We start from the raw sequence: 23,187 nt of genomic DNA, 5'->3' as shown, positions 1-23,187 counted from the left end.
GGAATACTCACATGCTATTTAAATCTCACAACTCATGAGGGACACAGAAGGTTGGGAACAGGCCTGAGACACAAACATACCAATTGTTTTGATGCCAAGTGCTCGATTCACATAATTTGTACATTTCTCAGTGTTTCTCTAGCCAACAAGGGATGCTTCTCATTTCAAGGTACTACAAACATCTAAAATATGGGAAATTTTCCCTTTGCTGTCACTGTTTCACATACATTAAATTTAACTACACCACACACATTTATTAACAGATATTTTTTAAGTACAGACCACAGACTTCCTTATATAAAGTCCAAGAGAAACATCATCTATTTTTCCAGCAAAGAAAATAAGAAACTTTGCTGGTGAAAGCCAGCACTTCTGAAGTACCTTAGGAGATTTTAACATAACTTGAAAGGTTATCAGTCTTTGTATTGATTGCAAAGCTCTTGATAAGTTGTTTTGGACCAGGACTGCTGATGACAACTAGGCAACAGAAAACACACCACACTATGAGCAGCTATAAAGAATCAGATATTCAACATTAGGTCTGCCTCAACATTAACAGTGGTAACTTCCTGAAAACCCCTGTAAAAGTGCCCTAAATGACACTGTCCAGAAGTTCTCTGCTAGCTTCTAGGACAGACATCTCTATGTCCTCTTGTGGAAAGTAAGAACTAGTTTTACTATGCAATCATCAATCTTGTATCTCATATCTCAGCTGGCCTCAAAGATGGAAGAAAAGCAGATACAATAAAAAGAACATTGCCAACAGCAAATAATAAGCCATTCTAGCTGAATCACTTAGAGGCAGTAAAACATCTGTAACAAATTTGTGCAGTATACAAAAGACACAATGGAGCTGATTCACCAATTTTCTTTTACTTCCCAGTCTTGTATAGTATTGCAGCAAGACTTAAAACAACAACTAAATAAAATATAAACTTCCTTCAAGGTGCTATTTACACTTCTTTCACATAACAATACAACAGAAAAGGTATATTCCCAAAGAGTCCTCCAAAAAAAAAGCAAAGTAACAATACAACTCTGATTACTGGAAAATAATTTACCAGAGAGACTGAAAGGCATCCAAAAGATACACCAGATGGAGGGGAGATATCAACAGGCAGTGCAAAATACTGGACACAGTTTAGTCAGCAAGTATATTCTGAAGTCTGTATGTAAAATAAAAATGTGACGGCAATCTGATCAGAGAATGCTGAAACATTAAGAGACAGAAAATGCTAATTTAGTAGAAATGTTCTGATGATGGTGACAGGTAGCTGTGTCTAATTCACACTGACAAATATCTTAAGATGATCATTTATGGATCAGACACCCATCGTTTTGGAAAGCTCTTCCAGCTGTAGAGTGTTCAGCAAGAACAAGGCAAGTGAATCTGTTAGTCACTGATGACAGGAAATGCAAAAGAAAAAAAGATTGAAGCAATACAGGAACATCTGGAGACTATCCTGGTTCTGAAGTTAAAGCTGCACAAGCTTCAGCAGAGCTTCTAGGCTTGGCTCTTAACAGTAGGGAGCAAGTACAATACATTTGTTGCATAACTGTTAGCTGAACAGACAGTAAAGTCTTGAGACTTGGGAGAAGTGAGAGATCAATTGGGTAAGACTGGGGGAAAATCAGAGAAAATTACTACTCTAGACTCAAGCTAAAATGCTAATTAGAGACAATACAAAGTCAGGATAGAGGTAGTAGAGAATATCTAAAGAAGTAGTCTAATTTAAGATTAGTAAATTTCTTTAAGAGTTGGAAAGAATGAGTTTGCTATTACGGAGATTGTCAAACTGCTTAGGCTATATTTCAAAAGGAGTCCAAAGGGTTGTGAAAGCTTTCTTCCTGCTTATGTGGAAACCTTAGAAATTTGGGACTACAAACACATACCAGTGGGTATTGCAGGGGGAAGACACTGCAAAACAGCAAAGATAGTATCTTAAAAACAACCCACAAAAAGGAGTCAAAGGACAGTCCATCTAGGACTAATCCCATTTAATAACCATGGTCAATAATACTACAGCAAGGAAATGGTTTTCAAGTTCTGGTGGGTTATGCAGAAAACCATAAATTAGTTTTTCTCTATGCGAACAAGAACATAGTCACTGAAGGAACATTGGCTCAAAAACTACAAGATGGGGAAAGTGTAAAGAATATGACCAAAGTGAGAGAATTCTTCATAACATTTCAATGAACTACACATTGCCATTAACAACCACTCCTTCTAACTGAATCTAAGGTGAACCTGATAGTGCCTAGCAAATGCACATGAAGTCACTGTCATGGCTAATTCCAATAACACTGCTGTTCTGCAAGGCAAGAAAAAAATTACCAGCAGTCTTACCCTAGCACAGATGATTGTAACATCTCCCCCAAATTCTCTTTAACTTCTTTACTCAAAGCATAAACATACCTAAATTATAAATTTACCCAGTTATTGCATAAGGTCATGCAAAGATGTCAGATTATGAGGATCTCTAAGTCCTATCATTACCCACATGTACAAGCAGCACACAGGACATAACCTTAATGAAATGTAGCTAAGACAGAATGGGAAGCTTATAAAACTGGTGCTTGATTCCACATTTCAGTCTTTCTGCTGTTATTTAATGAAGTGAGAAAAGGAGGATAAAGGCAATAGAATGGACTCGTTTACACGCTGAATGCTCTTCTGATCTTCAAGAATGATATTCAGACTTCAAGCTATATACTTGTTTTCTTAGCTTATGACCAGAAATCCATCAAGCAGTCAAAAAAGTGGTAGAGGGGTTCATCTCTTCACTTGCAGTGTACATTAGAACTGACTACATGAATTGTCACAAAAACCCTTTATCTTGTCAGGTTGCATTTTTACACAGTTGCATTCAAGTCACAATTTCCATCATATGCAGATTGCTAGTGTTTTATTGCTCATACACACATAGTTTCAACCACACTCCTAGAGAAAACTCAACAAGTTATCATCAAAGTATAAAAAATAAGAAAGAAACTTCAGGGACCAGCAGGCTTCAGGAAAACCTCAGAGCACAGTGTCTAGCCACTTACTGTGAACTCACAGTGGCACTTAGCAGTGACCTTTTGCAACGTCTTTAGGTCAAGTGTAACAAAGATAAAAAGCTCTGAACGTTTACTTAAGTGCTGTGCAAGGGCTCACTGCTGCAAAGTCTTGCATAGGCAGGCTTATGTGAGTAGATCTTTTAAGTTCAGTGGGAAGTGCTCACATGCATCAAGATACTTATGTTTAAATCTTTGCAGGAACAGACCCTTAAATATTGAAGAAGGTTATGGTCTGTTTGTTTAAATAACACTTTTCTGAATCTGAAGAGTTGTTTTTCTTACCTGAAGTCTAGTATTCATTTCCAAGAAGTAGAAATTCTTACTGGAGTCTACAAGGAATTCTACTGTTCCAGCAGAGGAATACTTTACTGCTTTGGCAAGAGCTACTGCTTGTTCTCCCATTGCTCTTCGAGTTTCAGGGTCTAGAAAAGTGCTACAAGATAGAAACAATTACTTTTTTAGTTAAAAAATTAGTATTCTATCATTTACTTTTCTGTTTAAACTATGGTCAAAAGAGGACAGCACCATTATTAAAGTTATGAAAACATGTCAAGACTGTCAAATGTATGTCTTTACACTTGTATTGCCCCTAAGTAGATACACTGCATGCTTTACAATTACTGCTAACGTACAGGAAATTCAGGATTAATAACCATAGTCTCTAAAATATAAAATAACACAAAACTCTTGAAACAGTGAGATCTAAAATAATGCAAATTAAATTTAAAAAGGACATATAAACCAATTCAATCTTAGAAGACATACTTATTATCCATGTTAATTGCAATACATTCTTTGCCACGAATCTTGGACACACTCAAGGGCATCCAAAGAGCAGCTCAGATCCACTGTGAACACTGCCCAAATGCCAAGGTCTCTCATTTTAGGAAAGCACTCTACAACTTCCACTGAGCCAGTGAATCAAAAGACTCTGGAAGTAACACATTTTGCTTGTTACTCTCATCTATACCATAAATTCAGATTTGGATTAACCTATGCAGATTAATTATATATATTTCTGTGGTATTCCACCAAAGCATTGAAACCAGTTGCACCTGAATCTGATACATTGGTTTTTCAATGAAAGAACATGTAGTTATTCATCTTGTAAATACACTTATTACTTTTATTTCTGTTTTGACTTGCATTTTGCACATAACTCAGCTATCGTTTTAAAATTACTTTTGCAAGGGAATAGACAGTCACTTTACCTTTAAGTTACTCTTTAAAACAAAAACACCAAGAGTTACAGTCTTGAGATGGTTTCATGTCTTGTTACATGTCTTGAGATGGTTTCAACAGTGGCCCCTAATTCTGCAGAGGAGCAATTAGGGGCCCTCACCTATCTAAAGTGGCCTCAAAGCCAGTGAAGCTCCATGTGGAGCCCCAGACTGCACTCAGAAGTCAGTGCTGGGTCAGGACTTACCTTTCAGCACTTATTGTGGTGTTTTCCACTGAGACCTGAACTCGCAGAACAGCTAGAGACTTCTGCCACAACAAACCATATTTGACATGACACAAGAAGTGAGCAAATATTTAGGCAAAGCAGGAGACAGTGGAATGATTTTCTTTACTGTGAAAGAGCTACTTCACATCTCTGTCCTTCCAGTGCCCACACAGGCAGATTCTGATGGACCATAAGGCAGCCATTTTCAGAATTTAGGAAAAAATTTCTTTCTTGGCAAACAATGGGACCAACAGGAAAAGAAATTCAAGTCTTTTTCAAGAAAGCTGTATAAGATGCTACATCAGATGAAAGGGAAGACCAGAAGACACAAAAATTGTGTCATAGTTCTAAGAACAGGCACTGTAAAATAGTTTCATAACACTTCTTATTTTGATTCAGTAAAATACATTACATGAAATCAACATTCCATAGTTCAGTAATTTTTGCAGAGCTTTGATCATGAAAGGTCAATGAGTGGCTTACGAAAAACAAAATGCTCTCAATATCAGCTTCATACTCTATTTCTAGAATAACCATTATTACTTCTCATATAGATGAAAGAGTTACTCCCCTTCATTACTGTGTTGTCTTCCCTGTACTTTTTAAATGTAGTTCTGAGATCTCATTGTTCACCTCCTCTAGTAGCCAGAGCATGGAAAACAAGTGTCCCAGTGCTAAACTTCACACTCTGAAGTGACTGGATCATCCCTACCATTGGTTAGGTTAATTAACCAAAGATTTCATATTCCCCTTACTGCTTTACCTTTCTAATACATCGTTTCTCCCTTTTTTAACTACGCATCTTTTATAAACAAGAAAACTCTTCTCCAGTCTAATTAGGCATCACTTGAAAGCTAACTTCAAGTCTTTTTCTCACACATACACCTGTTTTTCTTTACACCAAACAGCTCCTATGGCAGCACAAAAGGTACCATAAAAAATTTTAAAGTATTCACAAAGTAAAAGCATCAAAAAGAAAACATAAATCAGACCTGACACTTTATCCATAAGACCCTCATCAAGTTATTGTAAAGGTTATCAAAGGGAATACAACTGGTTTGTCACTTTGTTTCTACAGCCAGGGAAATGATCCACATGGGAAGATGTTACCTCTCCACTTCTAGGACATCAGATAAGGGTTCCCAAAATACCCCTATCACCTTCACTCAGACAAAGTTGAGATTTTGAAAAATACAGTTATACCATCAGTGGAAATGTACTGCTCAGGTTGGACAAAAAAATAAATTATCAGTAACACATGCCCTTCATCGGAAGATTCCACCACACCGGGGTGGTGAACCTCAAATTCTAAATGTCAAGGTCAGCTTCCCTGCTCCAAGCATATTACTTTTTTTAAAAAATTGCTTATCTACACAAAACATTATCCTTTGAGATATTCACTATGTACTACCAGACCATGGGCATAAATAGGCTGAAGGATTTGAGTACACAGTTACGCTGCCACATCTGAATGGCACCCACCTATGAATCACAAGCAGTCACAAACAGAACAGGCTCACGTCACTCTTAACCCAAAATCCTTCAAGGATGTCTAGACAGTGAAAGGAAATGTAGAGTCTGACACACATATGCAGAACAGCTCTAAGGAGAACCTGCAGATAGAGTCTAATTCAATAATGCACCTTTCTTCTAAGTTCCTGCCTATATACATTCATTCAAATTGTCAGTGCCTCTGAACAGATTCCTTCACACAAGTGGTGAGGCAAATTTGCAATGCTTTAAGAAGCTTCTAACAGGTTCAGAAATTGTTAGATAGGATACATGTGCTCACCAAAGTAAAGTTTTAGAGCACTCCTCTGAGTTACTACTCCAGTTATTGAACAGGATGTCAGTTAATACATTTGCACATTTAATTTTGATAAACCCAAAGGATCCATGGCTTTTCTGATAAACCTATAGGTCTTGTTTCTCCACATGGGAACAATCTCTTATTATCCAGTCCAGTAGACAGGAAAATATAACCACACCTTTGTATTTTTCCTTGCCAAAATACAGTGTCTCATGGCAACTCCCTGTGAAAATGAACAGAGAAGAGCTTGGGCAATTGCGGAACAAAAACCTCAACTAAGGAACTACACTAAGACTATTAAATGTCACTCATGTCACTCATCTCTTTAAATGTTAGCCTCTGAAATGAAAAGACAACAGCACGTCCAAAAACATGTAAAAGTAGAAAGAGATAAACTTATGGTACATCACAGGAAGCTTTGTGCATCACTAACTTTGCTGAGCACAAACTAAAAAACTAGAGATGATTGGATGTATTTTATTGTCTGTGGTTCCCAAAACAGAGGGAACAACAACTCACATGTGAAACTCACTATATGAAAAGGGTTCAAGCAAAGTTTTTGGTCACCTATTTGAATCTGGGGGATTGACCACCATGAACACCAGGGGTCCCTTGAATATTGTAACCTCAGTGTGTAAGCTAAATGGGTTTCTCTCCTCAAAACAGAGAGGGAGTTTGGTTAGTTTTTTTTAACAGAAGTCTAAACTTCTGTTTTAAGAAAACTAGAGCTACAAACACAAAATGATCCCACATAGCTAAGTTCAGCAGTTGCAGACGTAACTTTAAGAAAATCATAGGTTACTCTCCAAGCCAAAAGGCCCTCAGTCTGTTAACTTAGACACTTAGGAAAATGCCATCATAATAGAGTAAATAAAAAAATGTACAAGACGAGGCCCATGTCAAAAGCCCTAAATTGTCCAAAAGACAAAAAATAGCCATTTTAGCTTATAACATCCCTATCTCCCAGGCCTCATGAAAGAAAATAAAAAGGTTTGACCTATCCCAGAGTTCTTAACAGCAGCTACCATTTAAAACAGAAGAAAAGAGGACAGTCTATTTCCTACATCCAGCCATACCAGAAGAGGTGTGTCTGGGAGTCCTCAAGATATCAAACTGAAACAGCATTTACAATAAGGGTTAATTTGAGGCCTTAGGGTCTCTCTGGTGTCTCACTGAAGTTAGTGCCCTGCTTATCTTTGAGAATTAATGGATTCTACAGCCAAGTGCAAGTGGCTGTAAGGCAGGTAACGCTTCCAAAGAAGTCTGGCAGAGTCTAAAACATTCAACAACAAAAAGGAAGAAAGGTTTTCATGCCAAATTTTGGAAGTTATTGACTTGCCCACACTCTAGTAGGGTCATAGGAAGGGATGAGAAAACTTAATGGCAACTCCAACACAGAAGCCCAAGAAAGTTAAAAGATTGGTATTTCTGATAAAAGAAAACATTCTGGTCACAGCTGGCTAGTGAGAGAAAGACATATCATGCCACTTGAATTGACCACAGGCAAGGAGAAGGAGCAGGCAGGAATAACAGGCATTGCCTTACATATATTCATGAGGCAGAAGATACTACTCATTTAAGTGCTTAGGTACACATACATGCACATGTGTATTATATCAGGACCTGAAATATGCACTTTCCACAACAACACAGGAAGACCTTTAGGCATAAACAGCATAAGGTTCCAAGAAATTCACAAGAACTAGCAGGAAGCGTTTATAAGTGGATTTGTATCTTCAGATTCAAACTTTGTTCTTTTATTTAAAATACAGGCCAAACAGTGGCAGTCCTGGAATTATGATTCAACATTAACTAATAAGGAACCTCTAAGGAAATGTCATTTGGGTGATGTGCTTTTCCTTACATCCCAAATTGTTGCATCACATAGTTTTGTGCTATAAAAAAAATATCGCAAACCCATCCCAGCTGGTGAACATATTACATTGGTAATTCCCACAGGCAGTGAAATACCTGTGTCTGTCTTTCTGAAATCAGAAATTCTTGCTGCCCTCTTTACACATGTATTCTGTTGACTGCCATGCAACAGAAAATACAACAAGGCCATATCTTGCATAGCAGCAAAGAATTCAGCTTCACATTAAACCAGTAAGATTAAAACAATTTTGCACTTTTGCATCTAGATCTCTAGTTCACTACCATGAATGATACTAAAAGCGCTGCAGAATATTTTGTACTTCATATTCCAATTAAAATGGAAATATACAGTATTATGTGGCCTCTACACGATTATTCTAACAGTCAAGTACCTGTATCCATGGTAAAAACACTTATTTCATATTTTACTTGACTTTTATATCCAAAGGGAAATATCAGAGGGAAATACCACATATATACACAAAACCATACCACATACATTGGATTGGTGAGATCCACATCCATTCTATAAAAGATAATTTTAAAAATTAACTACACAATACTAGTTTCCTTACAGAAAGACACTGTAAAGCAAAATCAAAGCACCCTCAAGAACAACATCAAAATTACACTACAGTCAAATGACTGTAACAAACATTTGTTTTCTTTGTGCTTTTTAATAGAATAAAATTTTCTTGCATTTGTAAAATAAATAAAACCAGCAGGCTTCCAAAAGTGCTTTCAGTTATTGCATCAGGAATCCAGTGTACACACCTTGGTGCTTCCTCCACAACCTTCTGGTTTCTCCTCTGAATAGAGCATTCTCTTTCATTCAACCACAAGGCATTGCCATGTTTATCTGCCAAAACCTGAAACAATAATACATTGCTATTAACAAACAGATGTAAGCATATGGTCTTTTGACATAATACTGTTATGCAGCGTTTGGTGGTTTTTTCCCATCTAAAAATAAAGCTTGGGAAAAAAAAATCTCATGTAGGAAATTAATTGTATATGAAATACTAATTGAACATTCCTTCAAATTCTGAGAACTACTCTAAAGCCTCTATGTAGTGTCTGTCCCTAGCAAAACATCCTCTCTCCAAGATTTGATTTCTGAATATTAGGGATCTTCTTACAAAAGGCTGAAATAAAACTACATTTTCAAGCATTTTAAATTGCACTGCATTACAAAATTACACAAAAGCAAAATTTTGCATCAACAAAAAAAATCTCAAAGAATGCCAAATTTGATCCTGAATTACACAAAAAGGCTTTCAGAAAAAATGTCTAATGGAGCTTTCTTAGTAGGCAAACCACAGTGCCCTGTCTTTAATGAAGAAAAAAAATTCAGAAACTTTGTTATCCTTCATTAAGGAGAATAAAATTTGCACCTCCCTCAGTACTTTCAAAGGAAATAAAAGCACTAGTTTTAAGGAATTTTTTAAAAATCAGTAACTACAGTTCTTGGCTGCAGCTTCAGTTCATGGAATAGATAACAAAATCAAGTATCTAGATCCAGCTACAGAAATTACATGCTAGAAAAAAGCCCATAAGTTGAGCATAGCAAAACTCTTAATTGATTCTTCAACTGTAAACTAGAGGTGAGAGTAAGAAAGGGAACTCTGTCCCTTTATGAAATTGATGGTATGATGCAGCCATTTCCAATACCAAATACTAGATTTGAAGATTCAAGTAGACTTCTTCCCATCTTATGATGATAACTCTACACTTATTCTTAGAACAGTTTCTTTTAATACAGACCACACCTGCTCCCTTTCTTCCTTATAAAATTTTTCTTCTAACCCATTTTTTTTCCATCTATCTTCCTGCTCTGATCTGCGGGAACCCATGCCAATATTCATGCTTCATTCTTTAATAGCTCAGTCCTACACTGAAAACCAACAAGATAACACAAGGAGACAATCTTCCTCAAACTGTGTGAACTCAACCATATCTACTCACATTTGTGACAACGAGCCTGTATTATTTATTATTCCTTTTAGCACCACAGAGCAAGTATGGCACTAGGCAAGATGAATTCCTGCATCTATGACACCAATGATTGCTAAGGCGTGAAAAATCTGGGTAGATGTGACTGAAAACGAGGCAGTGAACTCATAAAGACAATTTATGTGCACTGTGCAGCCTCAGATCCAAGGTGCTCTGCGCCCCATAAAATCAGATGTTTTCCCTCCTAAAAAATTCTGTTGTGCTCCCACAAATTTATGGAGCTTTCTAGTAGAAAAAGGGGTCTAGAAGACTGACAATTTTAGGATTTTCTAAACTACAGCATCTCCCAGAATCCTCCTTCCTGTCCAGGGAGAGGTTTAGCAGCAGCAGTAGCACCAGGATGCTCAAGCCAACTGCTAGATTCCCTAGCTGGAGCAAGGGGCAAAAAACCAGGTACTTCCTACCTAAGTGCTCACCCATCCAATCCAGAATTCGTAGTGGACCTCTACAAATTCATGGGGCTCTACAAGAAATCATTTGTAAGGTCCAAAAATCTTTGGACTAATTTTTTAATGGGCATTATTTTAGTATTAAAGCAGTATATCTAGAGCATATCATGGTACTTGATGGAAAAAATCACTGTCCTGTAAGCAGCATGATCCCTTGTGAGCACTTCTGCTTCATTGTTAGAAAGCCTACAACTTTCCACAAAAAAAAAAAAAAAAAAAAAAAAAAAAAAAAAGGAACTTTACAATAAAAATTGGTCATTGTGCTGCTCTCTTCTCTCTCTCTGTATTTTTCAGAAGAGGATAATACATTTTTCCAATCCAAGCGGTAACTCTTTTCCACTTCAGGACTTGTCTCATATCCTACTAAATTTCACAACCTGGATCTTAAAAGAAATGTTTCTCTATTATTAGGTAATGGAAAAAAGAGACATGGATGAACATCTACTATGAGAAAGTAATTACAAATAGAATAAGCCAGCAGCATTAGGCTTTCTTTTTATTCTGTGTCCACTGTTTCCAGTAAAAGAAACTAACCATAAAACAATTGTATTTCAGAAGATATTCGCAGCACTCCAAAATACTGATCTCTGAGACGTTGTGAGATTCCATTAAAAATGTATGTCCCAGCTACAGCTTTTGTTTCTATTATCTAAACATTCATAACAGCAAGTGTCTCATTTTGGAGGATTAGATGATTATGACATTAGTACATGCTATGCACATCTACATGCATTTGCAATAATAAAAATAATTAATTATGATGTAGTGGAATCCCTCCTGCATGATTCAGCTAAATTCTGCTTCCAGTTGTAGGACTGTTCACTTTCTCTTACTTTAAACTTTTTATCAGATACTTCAGGAGAACAAGACTTCAAATCAGTTCAAGCATAAAGTGTATTTGGACTCTATTTTCCTGTTAATTGTTTTAGTCTTTTCTCATGTTTTACAAAGTGATTGTTTTATAGCTAGACACAGGAAACTTCTTACTTAACAATTTTAAGTACCAGTACTTTGGAGAAATATAAGAAAGCTAAAAAAAGTTCTATTTAAAAGTTACTGCTAAATTAATAAATATTTGGCATCTGGTCTCAAATTGTTTGTATATTCAGCAGTTTGAAAATGAACCAAGGTCAACGTCCTAAAGCTGATTAGAACACGAAGTTAAAATTATATGCTATGATATTGTTAAAAGGTACCATCAAAGTGTTTGTATAAGGAAAAAAACATTTACTGTATACCCATTATACATAAAACTATAAATTATTAATAGCAAAGCCATTGTGATGAACTTATTCAACCACTCCTAAATACAGTAGTACTTAATTTTTTGGGCTAGCCAAAAAACCAATCTCATCTGACTTTTATCAATGAAGAAGAATCAGTAGCAACCTGCTGAATCTCCCAAATTTGCAAGTACTGAAAGAAATCTTTAAGGTGTACTGATCTGCACAGACAAAAAGAAAAAAAAGACATATGTAGCCAAAAATTATTAGCCATAGCAAGAGAATACAGAAAGATGCTCTAGCAATCTGACCTCTTTGAACTCTAAGATCAATGCTGAAATCAAGTTCACTGTGTGCCTTTCCATGACTTTTTAATTGAGTATAAAGTTTCAATTTCACACTTTTTCATTTTGCTGTTTGACTGTTTACAGACCATTTATTCATTTCACTCTTCCTTCTCCCTTCTACTCCTTTCTGCTGAGACGACACCAGGAGCACAAGATCCAGCTCCGAAGTCCTCAGTACAAGAAAGACAGCTTTTCAGTACTTAAGAGGAGGGCTGATAAAGATGGAGACAAACATTTTAGCAGGGCCTATAGTGACAGGAAAAGGGGTAATGGCTTTAAACTACAAAATAATAGATTTAGACTAGATATAAGGGAGAAATCTTTCATTATGGGAGTGGTGGAACAACACATTGTCCAGAGAAGTGATGGATGCCCCATCCCCAGAAACATTCAAGATCAAGTTGGACAGGGCCCCGGGCAGCCTGATCTGATGTCCATGTTGACAGATGTCCAACCTGACAGATGTCCATGCTCATTGCAGGGGGTTGGACTAGATGGCCTTTCAAGGATCCTACCAACCCAAACCATTCCAAGATTCTATGATCTGCAAGTTAGCCCCATAGGAAGCATCAAGCTGTGAGCACACATCGGCAGAGTGAAAAATGCTAAGTATTTCTCTCTTAGAAATCATTTTACACTATCAAGTTTACTGTTGTTGTTTCACTCAGTTATTGAGCTACTTCAGGCTCTCACTACTAAAAAAAAAACCACCATGTGCCACAACACATGGTGCGTTTTTTGTGCATTTCTTTTTGCACAAGAAGAAATAAAATTTCTGTGTAAAAAATGAAATCTCTGTTGAGGAAATGAAGCTACTCTGTATATTTCTTATCAGGAAATACCTCAAGGCTATTGACAAACACAATTCGGCTACCTACATAAGATCAAATATCACAAATTTTGAAATCATAACTTTGTGAACAGGTGCCTAAAAGAAACAACTTTTGTTCTGCATCAGGAGACCTGACTGGATTCTAAATCAAATAAATTACAGAAATGAAAATTATGCAGAAGTTAAAGAGAATACACCTGATTTTTGAACCACAAAATGCCCAAAATAGGACACAAATCATCTTGAATTCCCAAGCAGAATTAGCTACTTCAGAACAGAATGCCAAAATACTGACAAAACCACATAGACCTTGCAACCAATCATTGGCATGGCAATTCTTGAAACCTTACATCCTCTGCTACACTCAAGAATTCCAACAGGATCCAGAGTTCAAACCTCCAGCCTTCAGGACAGATGCCTACATTTTTTTCTCCCGCAACAAACTGAGTACAGTTCACAGTCTTCCTGCTAAAGAAAGGCTAGGGAATAAAAACAGGAAGGCTGTATTATACATGATAGCCATGTAGTTTGAGCAATGACCCAAGACACCGGAAAACACAAGACTCTAGGCCTTTTTTAGTGGAGTGTTTGAAACATTTTGAACTTTGATTTATGAGTTCAAACCGCATTAAACAAATACACAATAATAGTAGCAATAATAAGAATAGTACAAACCTGGATTTCTATGTGACGAGGGTTATCAATGAACTTTTCGATCAGTAAGCGATCATCACCAAAACTTGAAGCAGCTTCTTGAGATGAAAACCTAAAACCTTCCCTTAAATAATGAAAACAAAAAGAATAACCTGTATTTAAGAAATCCTGAAGCATATAAGAAAGAACACTTACCAATTTCACAAAACAGTCAATCTTCACTAATTAACACACACATCTGAAAACCAAGTTATACCATTTGCAGTTGATTCTGCATTTAATCCCTTTTTTCATGTTTTTTTTTACACAGTCAAAAAAAAAAATCCCAACCAACCACAAATCAAACCAAAACATTCTCAAAGCACAAAAAAATTCAGTGTGTTTAAAAAGCCTGAATAATTACTACAATTATGCATTCATTTTCTTCTGCAAATCGAATAAAGTAATTGAATTTTAAGACCCAGTGATTACCAAGTACTTGCCATGCAGAACTAAAGGTGAAGCACACCATTACTTACAGCACACAGCCCTTAATACTCAAGAACAGCAGAGGCTGGTTGATTCTGCATTAAATAACTGCAAATATTACAGTCATTGCAAATTCCACCACTGAACACAACCTAAAGATGCAATAGTTGACCTCACAGAACACACCAGCTGTACTAGTAGTTTTTCCCTGCCTCAAAGTATGAGTGTTATACAGAGCACTCTGTATGCTTCCCACCGTTTCTTCTCTTAGATATGTAGTTAAATAAAAGTTTGCAAGATACTTTATTCACTAACTTTTTTTTTTTCTAAAGCAGAAAGAATATTCCTTGGGTCATAAGCTCTGACAAACAAGTTCATTAACAGCTTTCTCAGGGTGAGACAGAGCATAATGCAGGGACCCAAAGGCTTCACTGAAATTTTCTACAGGCTCTGTAAGTCACACATTAGCGCCATTCATGTTGATACATATGGAAAGCTTGGCCAAGTTTCGGTGTGACTGACCACTGAAACAGCTTCCCTGACATTTGTGTCCAGAATAAGAACTACAGTACAACTGAGTTGAAATTTTCATGGTTTCCATGTCTTGGATGTAGTTAACCCAGACCAGCAGATTTACAAGATAGGTAAATTCACAGTAGAGAAATGTGTATATTTTAAAGTATATCTTCGCATTTTTTCAACATTGTGGGATAATACATGTTGCAATTTTGAGAGATTATACCTAATGTACAACTTTCCTAAATTAATACTTAACTTCAATATATTTAATTACCTAGTAAAGATAAAAGAGACATCAAAATTAGTGATTCTGATGTGTCCAAAAATAAAACAAAGTGCTGTAACAAAGAGCCATACATAGTGTTTCTTACTGAAACTGATTTACAGCTATTTTAACTCCTGTATCAAAGGCTCTGTTTTGTTTTGTAAACATTTTTGTGTCACATAATTTTATGCATAATTATTCACAATTGACTTTTTCTTTCACTGAAGGGAAAGTGCTAATTAAAAATCTAAACTGCAATACTTGTCAAAAAAAGACAGGGGCCTGATCATCTCATCCATACATCTGTAAATCTTTTTAAATTATATATAATAGGAATGACTATCTCAGATATTCTGACCTTGTTTTCTCTTACAACACTGTGCAGTTCAATTGGCCAGTGACAAAAATTACTTCCAAATAGATGTGAGGGAAAAAAATGAAAATAAATAAGAAGCAGAGCAGGCTTTTTAGGAAGGTTATGTAATCTCGGTGCAAAATTCAATCAGGCAAAGCTCTAAGCAATCAATTTAAACTGAGAGCTGATGCTATTCAGAGGATGAAGCTGAATGAGATGCTGTCTCTAGATCCCTTCAAACATGCACAGAGAGGAAAAACAGGATCTCTCTAAGGTTCACCTGTTTCCCTACAGTATATTCACTCTCACTCAAGTTGAAGTTGTACAAAAGCATTACTGATGTTGCCACAAGCCTTCCTGGGGTAGTCTGAAGTGAAACAGCCATGCCAACTTCCTGCCTCCAGCTCTGAGATCAGCAGTGCTGCTTTAATTAAAACAATTTTCTTTTGAGGCAGTCAGACACCAACAAAAGACTGTTCATTATGTAAAATTTCAGTTTTCAGAATCAAGAAATAGTAAAAGAACATGTTTTTCTTGTCGAGGCCAACATTAGAAGATCCATCCAGTTAAAAAGTAAATGTTTGATAGCCATTAGGATAGCAGAAATCCTCTAAAACCCTGAGAAGTTAAGCAGCCAATAGACACTCAAATGTTGACTTCATGCAGAACCAATATAGATTGCTTCAGCTTAACTCCAAATTTTTAAAAAATCAACTAAAATTATCTAGTCACAGCATTTACATATGTTTACACATGTAGATGTAATGAATATGCAAATATGGTTGGTGGTTTTTTTGTTGTTGTTTAGGAAACACTGTTCTTTACTCATCCAATAGATTCCTTCCCCTTACCTGAACAGCACATACCTGTGCAAGACAGACCAAAAATGTCAAGCCCATACACTCCTGTTTTTGCACAGTACTTTGAAAGGCCAAATGCAATGCTTTGGAAAGATAATAAACTTAATGCACAGGCTTGTAACAGGTAATGCTATTGAGTTTTTAAAGCCTTGTTCTCTTGTACTGCACACTTCATATATCCTTTGCTTTAAGAGGTGGAGGATTCAGAAGGATTTTGCTACTTATTATTCCACATTAACTTCTTCCAGTCCCATTGCTCATTTCAAGCACAAAGCCACAGAAGAGAAAATTATAAGAGGTTCTTGGAATCTGAGACCAGATGTTTTATTTCCATTCATAAAATTGGAATAAGCACCAAGAAAGAATTTCAGAAACAGGACAATTTACATTTTCCTATTATTATGTAAAAAAACAAAATCATCTCTCTAAATATGTGTTGCTGGAAGCTGCCTTGGTAAAAACTTTCAAAACAGATACCCATTAAGCATGCAGAACTTCAATATCTAGGAAGAATTACAGAAGGTGAGACAATAGGGGGGAATTACTAACATAAAGCTCAAAATTTTTCAAAGGTAACTCTTAAAAAAATAATTTAGTACACATTTCCAACTTCAAGTGTAGCATGTCTGCAGCTGAAGCTACTAGCTAAAGAAACTAATTTCTTGCAAATCCACAGAGCTTACGACATGGGCCAATAGCGCCTGTATGATGACCTCTGACACTCAACCTACAAGCAAGTAAGTGCCTTTACATGTAAAGATCCATCACAAGCTCTGCCAGAAAATTTCAATCTGTTCTTTGGAAAAGACAGAGTCCTGAATTTAATTCCTTTTCAGAGCTGCCAGGCCACCATTTGGAGCCATGAAGCCTAAAGATTTAATTAGATGATCAATTGTTATGAGCATACTGGAAGCAAGAAGCCTTCAGTTTCTCCACAGAGGGAATGATACAGATGAGGAGCAGATAGACACATGCCCTGTACTGCACCATGAACTTCACATTGCCTGTATCTGGAAAGCACTTTTGGATCAGGTTCACTGGAGTGTAAACACAGAGGCTCTTAATATACAAAACCAGAGCTGGGGTGATCAATGACTATGTTAAAAATATTTTTAGATACAGACCGCAGCAGAACTTTCTCAGGCTGCAAGAAAATCTACCAACCTGAACAAAAGATAAGCTGCTTTTCAGAAATCTGCCCTTCATTTTCCATATAATTTCAAGTGGGCATCTATTAGGTCAAAAAATTATAAATTTCTAAATTATACTTCTGCTAAATTATACTTTTCCAAACCAAGAAAACTTGTTAGGGATTACATTAGAGTGAACATCAGTCTATTTTAATTTCAGTGGGTCAGTGGCATGAAATGCACACAAAATTCAACTTGACCAAAATTTGAAAAAAAGCAATAGAAGTGAGAATTGGGAGGGACTCAGATCTTAAAAAATATAACAGCAGCCCTACCCAGAGAGGGGGTCAACACTGAAGCCTTCTGCAGTGAAGGGCATGTGAACAGCTATTTCAAAAAACAAATTGTAACACTGACAAAACTGTACTAGGATTTAAGAAATACTATCAGAAAATTAATATCAGAAATCTTAGCTATTAGCTGGAATAACATAATAATTACAGAGGACCTAAAACACTTGTCATTACTTGGCATATTTAAGGGATGTGAAAGATGAAGCTCTAAGTTACCACAGAGAATAATTCTGTTACAGTAGCAATTAAGTTCCTCAGATCAGTCTTTTTCCCTTCCAGTGGCTATTTCTACGTTATGCCACATATTCATTTAAGGCTCCTTATTGTACACATAGCCAGTTGAAACAAGAAAGGTTTTCAACAAGCCTGAAAACTCAAAATATGTTTCAAACAAGAAGATTCTTCACCCAGAAGGTGGTTGGGCATTAGCTGTGGTTTCCATAACTACAGCCTTTCTCCAAAATAAGTTAGCAATCATGATTTTAGATCCACTTTTACTTTAAAACAGTTACTTTAATCAAGCTCCTTTGCTCCTTTTTGAACTAAACAAGAAATGAACACCTTCCTTTCAAGTCCAACAGATAAACTGCTGCCTGCACAAGATCAAGGCAGTAATTTTGGATTCTAAAGCAGTAGCAACAAAGTATCCTTTTAAGAAATAAGATTATTCTAGATCTTCATTCTAATGCACAAAATATTATTTTCCTATTTAGATTTTAATTCAAATGGACTACACAGAGCATGGTACAAATAAACCCACCATGTTTTCTTTAAATCTAAACTCTAACTACCAGACACTCATTATTCTTTCATCCAATTTTTAGGTTTTGACAAAAATTTTATAGGGGACAGAAAAATGACAAGGGAAGTCTTGCAGATGGCTAAATGAAACTAATGAAAATTTCAGTTGTATTTTGAGTTTACTCCAGCACATGGGCTTCTCCCTCCATGCAGAAAGGAAAACATTCAGGTTATTTTGGATGAAACAGGCTTCTCATTACAAGTTTAGAAAAATCAGAAAATATTTTTTCTATAAGATCAGCAGCACATGGAGTTGTAATCAGGCTCTCTCACTGCCAGAACATAAGCAAAGAATGGATTGTAAAATTCTAAGTCAATAACAAAACATCATGCAATGTTCAGGATTCAGACAACAAAAAAGAGACATAAAAACATCTGTGTTGAAACACGTGTTGTTTCAAAACAGACAAAAGTACAATAGCTTGCTGATACAAATGCTTTAAACACAGAAGTATGCAATTTATTACAGCACATTCTGGTAACACCATATGTGTTCCCACGTATGAATTATCAGTCTCATCAACTTTAACAGAACTAACGGCATACATTAGTGTTTGTGAATCACGGCCAATAAATATTCTACCTAACACAGAGAATTAATAAATCAGCATTCTGAAAGGCATACAGTAAAATGTTATTTACAGTCTAACATTGGACTAACAGCAGTTGCAAATGTTGGTTTTTTACCTAAATTAATGGACAATGTTTTGTACTATTTATGCAATAATTAATTAGAAATAGGCACTTGCAAACTTCCAAAGTATATTTCTCACTATGCTAAAGGGAGAAAACCAAATAATATCCAATTTCTCTGTCTAACATTTCCTATCTGCTCAACTGTCAGCTTACAATGGCTTAATGGGACTTCAGAAACTGAAGCATTCATCAAGGCAAGCTTCTGGACAGCATCTCACCTGGTCTCTTCATCATCCCAAGCGATTCTCATGCCTTTCCCACCACCACCTGCTGAGGCCTTGATCATGACAGGGTAGCCTAACAGCGGGGAACAATTAGACAGAAGTTCAAACTTTGTTCAGTTGGTCAGAGGAACATGACAACTGACCACATGTCCAATAAACCCAGTAGACAATGACTTCGTTTATTAAAACACTTTGTTTGCAGGGAGAACAGAGGAGAATTTTTTCTTTTCAAAACTTAGCTGTCAGTGCAGTAATTTCTACAGCCAAGAAAGGCTGTCTTCTCCAATTCATTTATACCAAAAAACCACTGAATTAATTATTCCCAAATAATGAAGTGATTTATGAATAAGGTATTTGACCTTTTTAAGCTTACATTTCTTTAGGAAGAATTTTTTTCCTTTGTTGCTGCTTAAATAATATTTTTATAATTAAAACCAAAAATTAGTAGATCTTCATAAATTAAGTCTAAAGATTGAGTAAACAAATATGCATCATATCAACACTTCTAGTGCAGTACATGTTAAATAACAGAGCAGCTCGAGAGATGTACTGCTTAGATATTATGTAATAGTATCAGAACACAGATTACTTTTATTTGCAATTACAATTGTTCACAATTCCCAAACTGACATGTATTTAAAAAAAAAAAAAAAAAGAAAACCCAAGGAGTATAAATCTGTCAGCATTGTACATATCCTCGTAGAGCATGATACTGTAATATGGATATCAGGCAGGATCTTCCTTTTCTGGAAGCTAGAAAATTACAGTACCAAAGTACACAGTTTAAATGCAGATTTAGTAAGGACTGTTTATCTTTTAATACAAATCATTTAATTCAAAGGAACTTCCTGAAACAATTCCATCATACCAGAGAACTCTACATGAACATGGAGAAAACTAAAAATCAAGGACCTGATTAAAAGGCTTTTGACATTTCTAGGATAGCAGAAAATTCTTAATGCCTTTGGTCTCCAGAATGTTTAATGAAAATTACAACATTAGGCAAATATGAGACCAGCTGATATTGTCTGCCAAGAAGCAGCATCTATTAGTCCTTGAGAACTGAAGATATATTCTATAAAAAGCTTTGATATGGGGACAGAAAGAGACATTTGAATATGGTTCCTAGAAGTGGTCCACCTCCTCCTCATAGTGATCTAACTGAAAGGAGGTTCAAGAGAAGAAAATTAAAACCAGCAAAATCTGGAAAACCTTTGTTTTCCTAAAAATTCTGAAATGGACACCAAAAAAAAAAAAAGGCATGAGGCAAGCATAAGAAACAGTAGTGTTGATTGGAAGGCAGAAAAGCAGCAATAGTACACAAGAACATTAAATTAACAAAGAAACAGGAAAAAAAAATCAATAAAATAGTTTCCAATTTAACACATTATTAGACTGTGAAACCCCAGGCTGTAAAGCATTCATGTGGCTGAAAGCTGTAGAGGTCATAGTTAAGCATATGTAGAGCACAAACCAAGCTCCTATAGGCATGGACTACCAAAAGGCTACAAATCTCCATGCCTTGGAGTCTAAAGCAGTCTCTTGTTACAACATACAAGGTTAAAACCACACAGAGACATGCAAATAACCGTTCTAGAGTCTCTCTTAGATTTTCTTATGAAATACTCAATACTACCCATAGAAGGATACAGAATAAGCCACAGAGTAACAAAGACCCTGATCCAGGCCTCTACAATCCCAGAGATTATAGAGTAAAGTCAAAATAATTATAGATTACATGCAGCAACAGTGAAGTTCAGGAAATTTTCATGAAATGCACTATATGCAACACCTAGACATTTTATTGATGCTGTAGATCCATCTCCAGATCCCTGGCAGCTGCCAGGCTCCTACACAAATCACTGAATATCTTGAAATAAAGCTAAAAGTACATCTTGTATAACTTCCATGCAAGAAATTAAATTTTGCTGGATAACGCCAGTGAATCTCCGACAATACTATCACCATCTGGAGGCCCTGTCCAACCCAAAAAGCTGCAGGAGTTAAATTTTAAAACAAGCATTGTTTTAAGCCTTATTATGGCAAATGCACTAAGGCAATTTCCATCACTTAATCTATGTTATTCAGTGTTACATATACTTGAAAAAATCATCATTAATTATGCTACCAATTTCAGTCTAACAATATCAGTCTCTTGAATGGTTTGCTGATTTTAATTCTGTAAGCAGAATCTAGTCCTAATTTACTGTTCTTTAGCTTCCAAAGCAAAACAGGCATATTGAAAATGAGCCTTGTTAAGTCTTTGTATGCTTCAAAATGTAATTCATCTATCACAACTCACGTAGTTAAATTATCAGAGAGTATACATGGGTCACTGGTATCATTCACCAAGTGTAGCACCACTTTGCTTCCACTCCCTCCCACCTTTTATATACAGTGATTATATGTCAGCCATGCTTGTAGGCAAGGCAGTTAAAGACTCCCAAGAGCCACTATGTAAGTAAAAATAAAATAGATTTTAAAAAATAAAGGCCTGTTTTGAAAAAATACATACAGCTTTTCTGGTTGAGAAGGAAAAATTGCAACAAAATTGCTAACAAATTTTAGCATGCAAATTAGCCAGTCACCTGAAAATAAGGGTACTGGATCTTTTGCTCAAATATAAGGTGCTGCTCACTTTTGGGGACCTAAGCTGAGCTAAGCTATAGAGCAACTCTTTAGCCAATACCAAAGACTGAAAAGAAGGCCTTGTAAAATTTAAGTTTTGCATACATATTTGGTATAGGATACTGGGATCAGAACACATTACTCAACACTCCACTTTTGTAAGAATCAAAATTGCTAAAGTATGTTCATATGGACTGGTTGGATTAGTTGTGGGAAGGGAGAGGCATGCAAACAATTTCTAACACCATTTGTAAGTACCCACAACAACAGCAATGAAAAGACTCACAAAGCAGACATTTTTGAGTAGGTGTTAGGTTTTCAATCCCTCCCTGAAATTAGATGCCCCTTTATGTGAAATTAAAAATTGCACGCGAAAGTAAAACCTACTCTTGTTTTACAGTTTTCCAATCTTGTGACACCTCTAAAGGATGGAGTTTAAGATCTTAGGAGGCAAGAAAGCAAAAAGCAGTCAGACTTGAAGACCACTGCACCTACTTTTGCTGCTAAATAGGTACTCATAAGTTAGAACTGCTTTGTTTCCAGGACAGTTACTGTTCTGAGAATCTGAATGACAAAAGGAGTAAACTTCTGATGTTCCACAACTGTTGCTCCCAACCCTTTGCCACCATGGTTTTTAAATGTCATTTACCCATTTTTATAAAGTTGCAGGTAGTAGATCACAGAACACATTGTACAATATCAGTTTGAGCAATATTGCATGTGGTGACAAGACTATTTTCAATATCCATCATTAAATGCTAGCACTAACTAAACCCACATCAAATGAATCATGGCAAAAAAACATCTTGTTCATCTCTTCAGTTTTGTACTGGCTTTCATTTTGTTTTAACTGACTGCACTTCATAACTGCTCAATCCTTTCAAATAGAGGAGTCCAGCTTCCTGGAGTTTCATTGGTGCTTCAGAATTAAGTAGCCCAAAGTTCTTAATGTACAATCCCACAAACAGACCTAAAAGCAGCATGGGAAAAGGGCCAATGTAATTAAGCACTACAGAAAGGATCAGAAGAGCACAACAGCCCACACCAACAAACAGAGAAGAGAGACAGTAGAAAGGAGCCAATACAGCAATTTGTGCCTGAACCTCTTCCAATTTCTGATTTAATCTAGATTCCCTGTCACATTCTCTATACAATACAGGAAAACATCTCAAATCAGA

General features: G+C 36.2%; 1 protein-coding gene across 4 annotated transcripts in view; it reads right to left on the bottom strand.

Annotated features, from left to right (window-relative positions):
* The window catches only part of PCCA (propionyl-CoA carboxylase subunit alpha), a 271,230-nt gene that overhangs the window by 165,406 nt on the left and 82,637 nt on the right, over nucleotides 1-23,187 (bottom strand). For all 4 annotated transcript variants that reach the window (XR_014949358.1, XR_014949359.1, XM_077781501.2 and 1 more), the window contains exons 9-12: nucleotides 19,376-19,454; nucleotides 13,732-13,834; nucleotides 8,967-9,061; nucleotides 3,343-3,493 (exon numbers count right to left, since the gene is read on the bottom strand). Coding sequence is in view for 2 of the 4 variants with exons in the window: in XM_077781501.2 (XP_077637627.1) it covers nucleotides 3,343-3,493; nucleotides 8,967-9,061; nucleotides 13,732-13,834; nucleotides 19,376-19,454 (428 nt within the window). In the remaining 2 variants the exon portion in view is untranslated. The remainder of the gene's footprint in view (nucleotides 1-3,342; nucleotides 3,494-8,966; nucleotides 9,062-13,731; nucleotides 13,835-19,375; nucleotides 19,455-23,187) is intronic.

The sequence above is a fragment of the Lonchura striata genome, chromosome 1 (assembly GCF_050655825.1).
Source record: "Lonchura striata isolate lonStrDom1 chromosome 1, ASM5065582v1, whole genome shotgun sequence".
Classification (NCBI taxonomy): Eukaryota; Metazoa; Chordata; class Aves; order Passeriformes; family Estrildidae; genus Lonchura; species Lonchura striata.
This window is presented reverse-complemented; position numbering and strand designations above follow the sequence as displayed.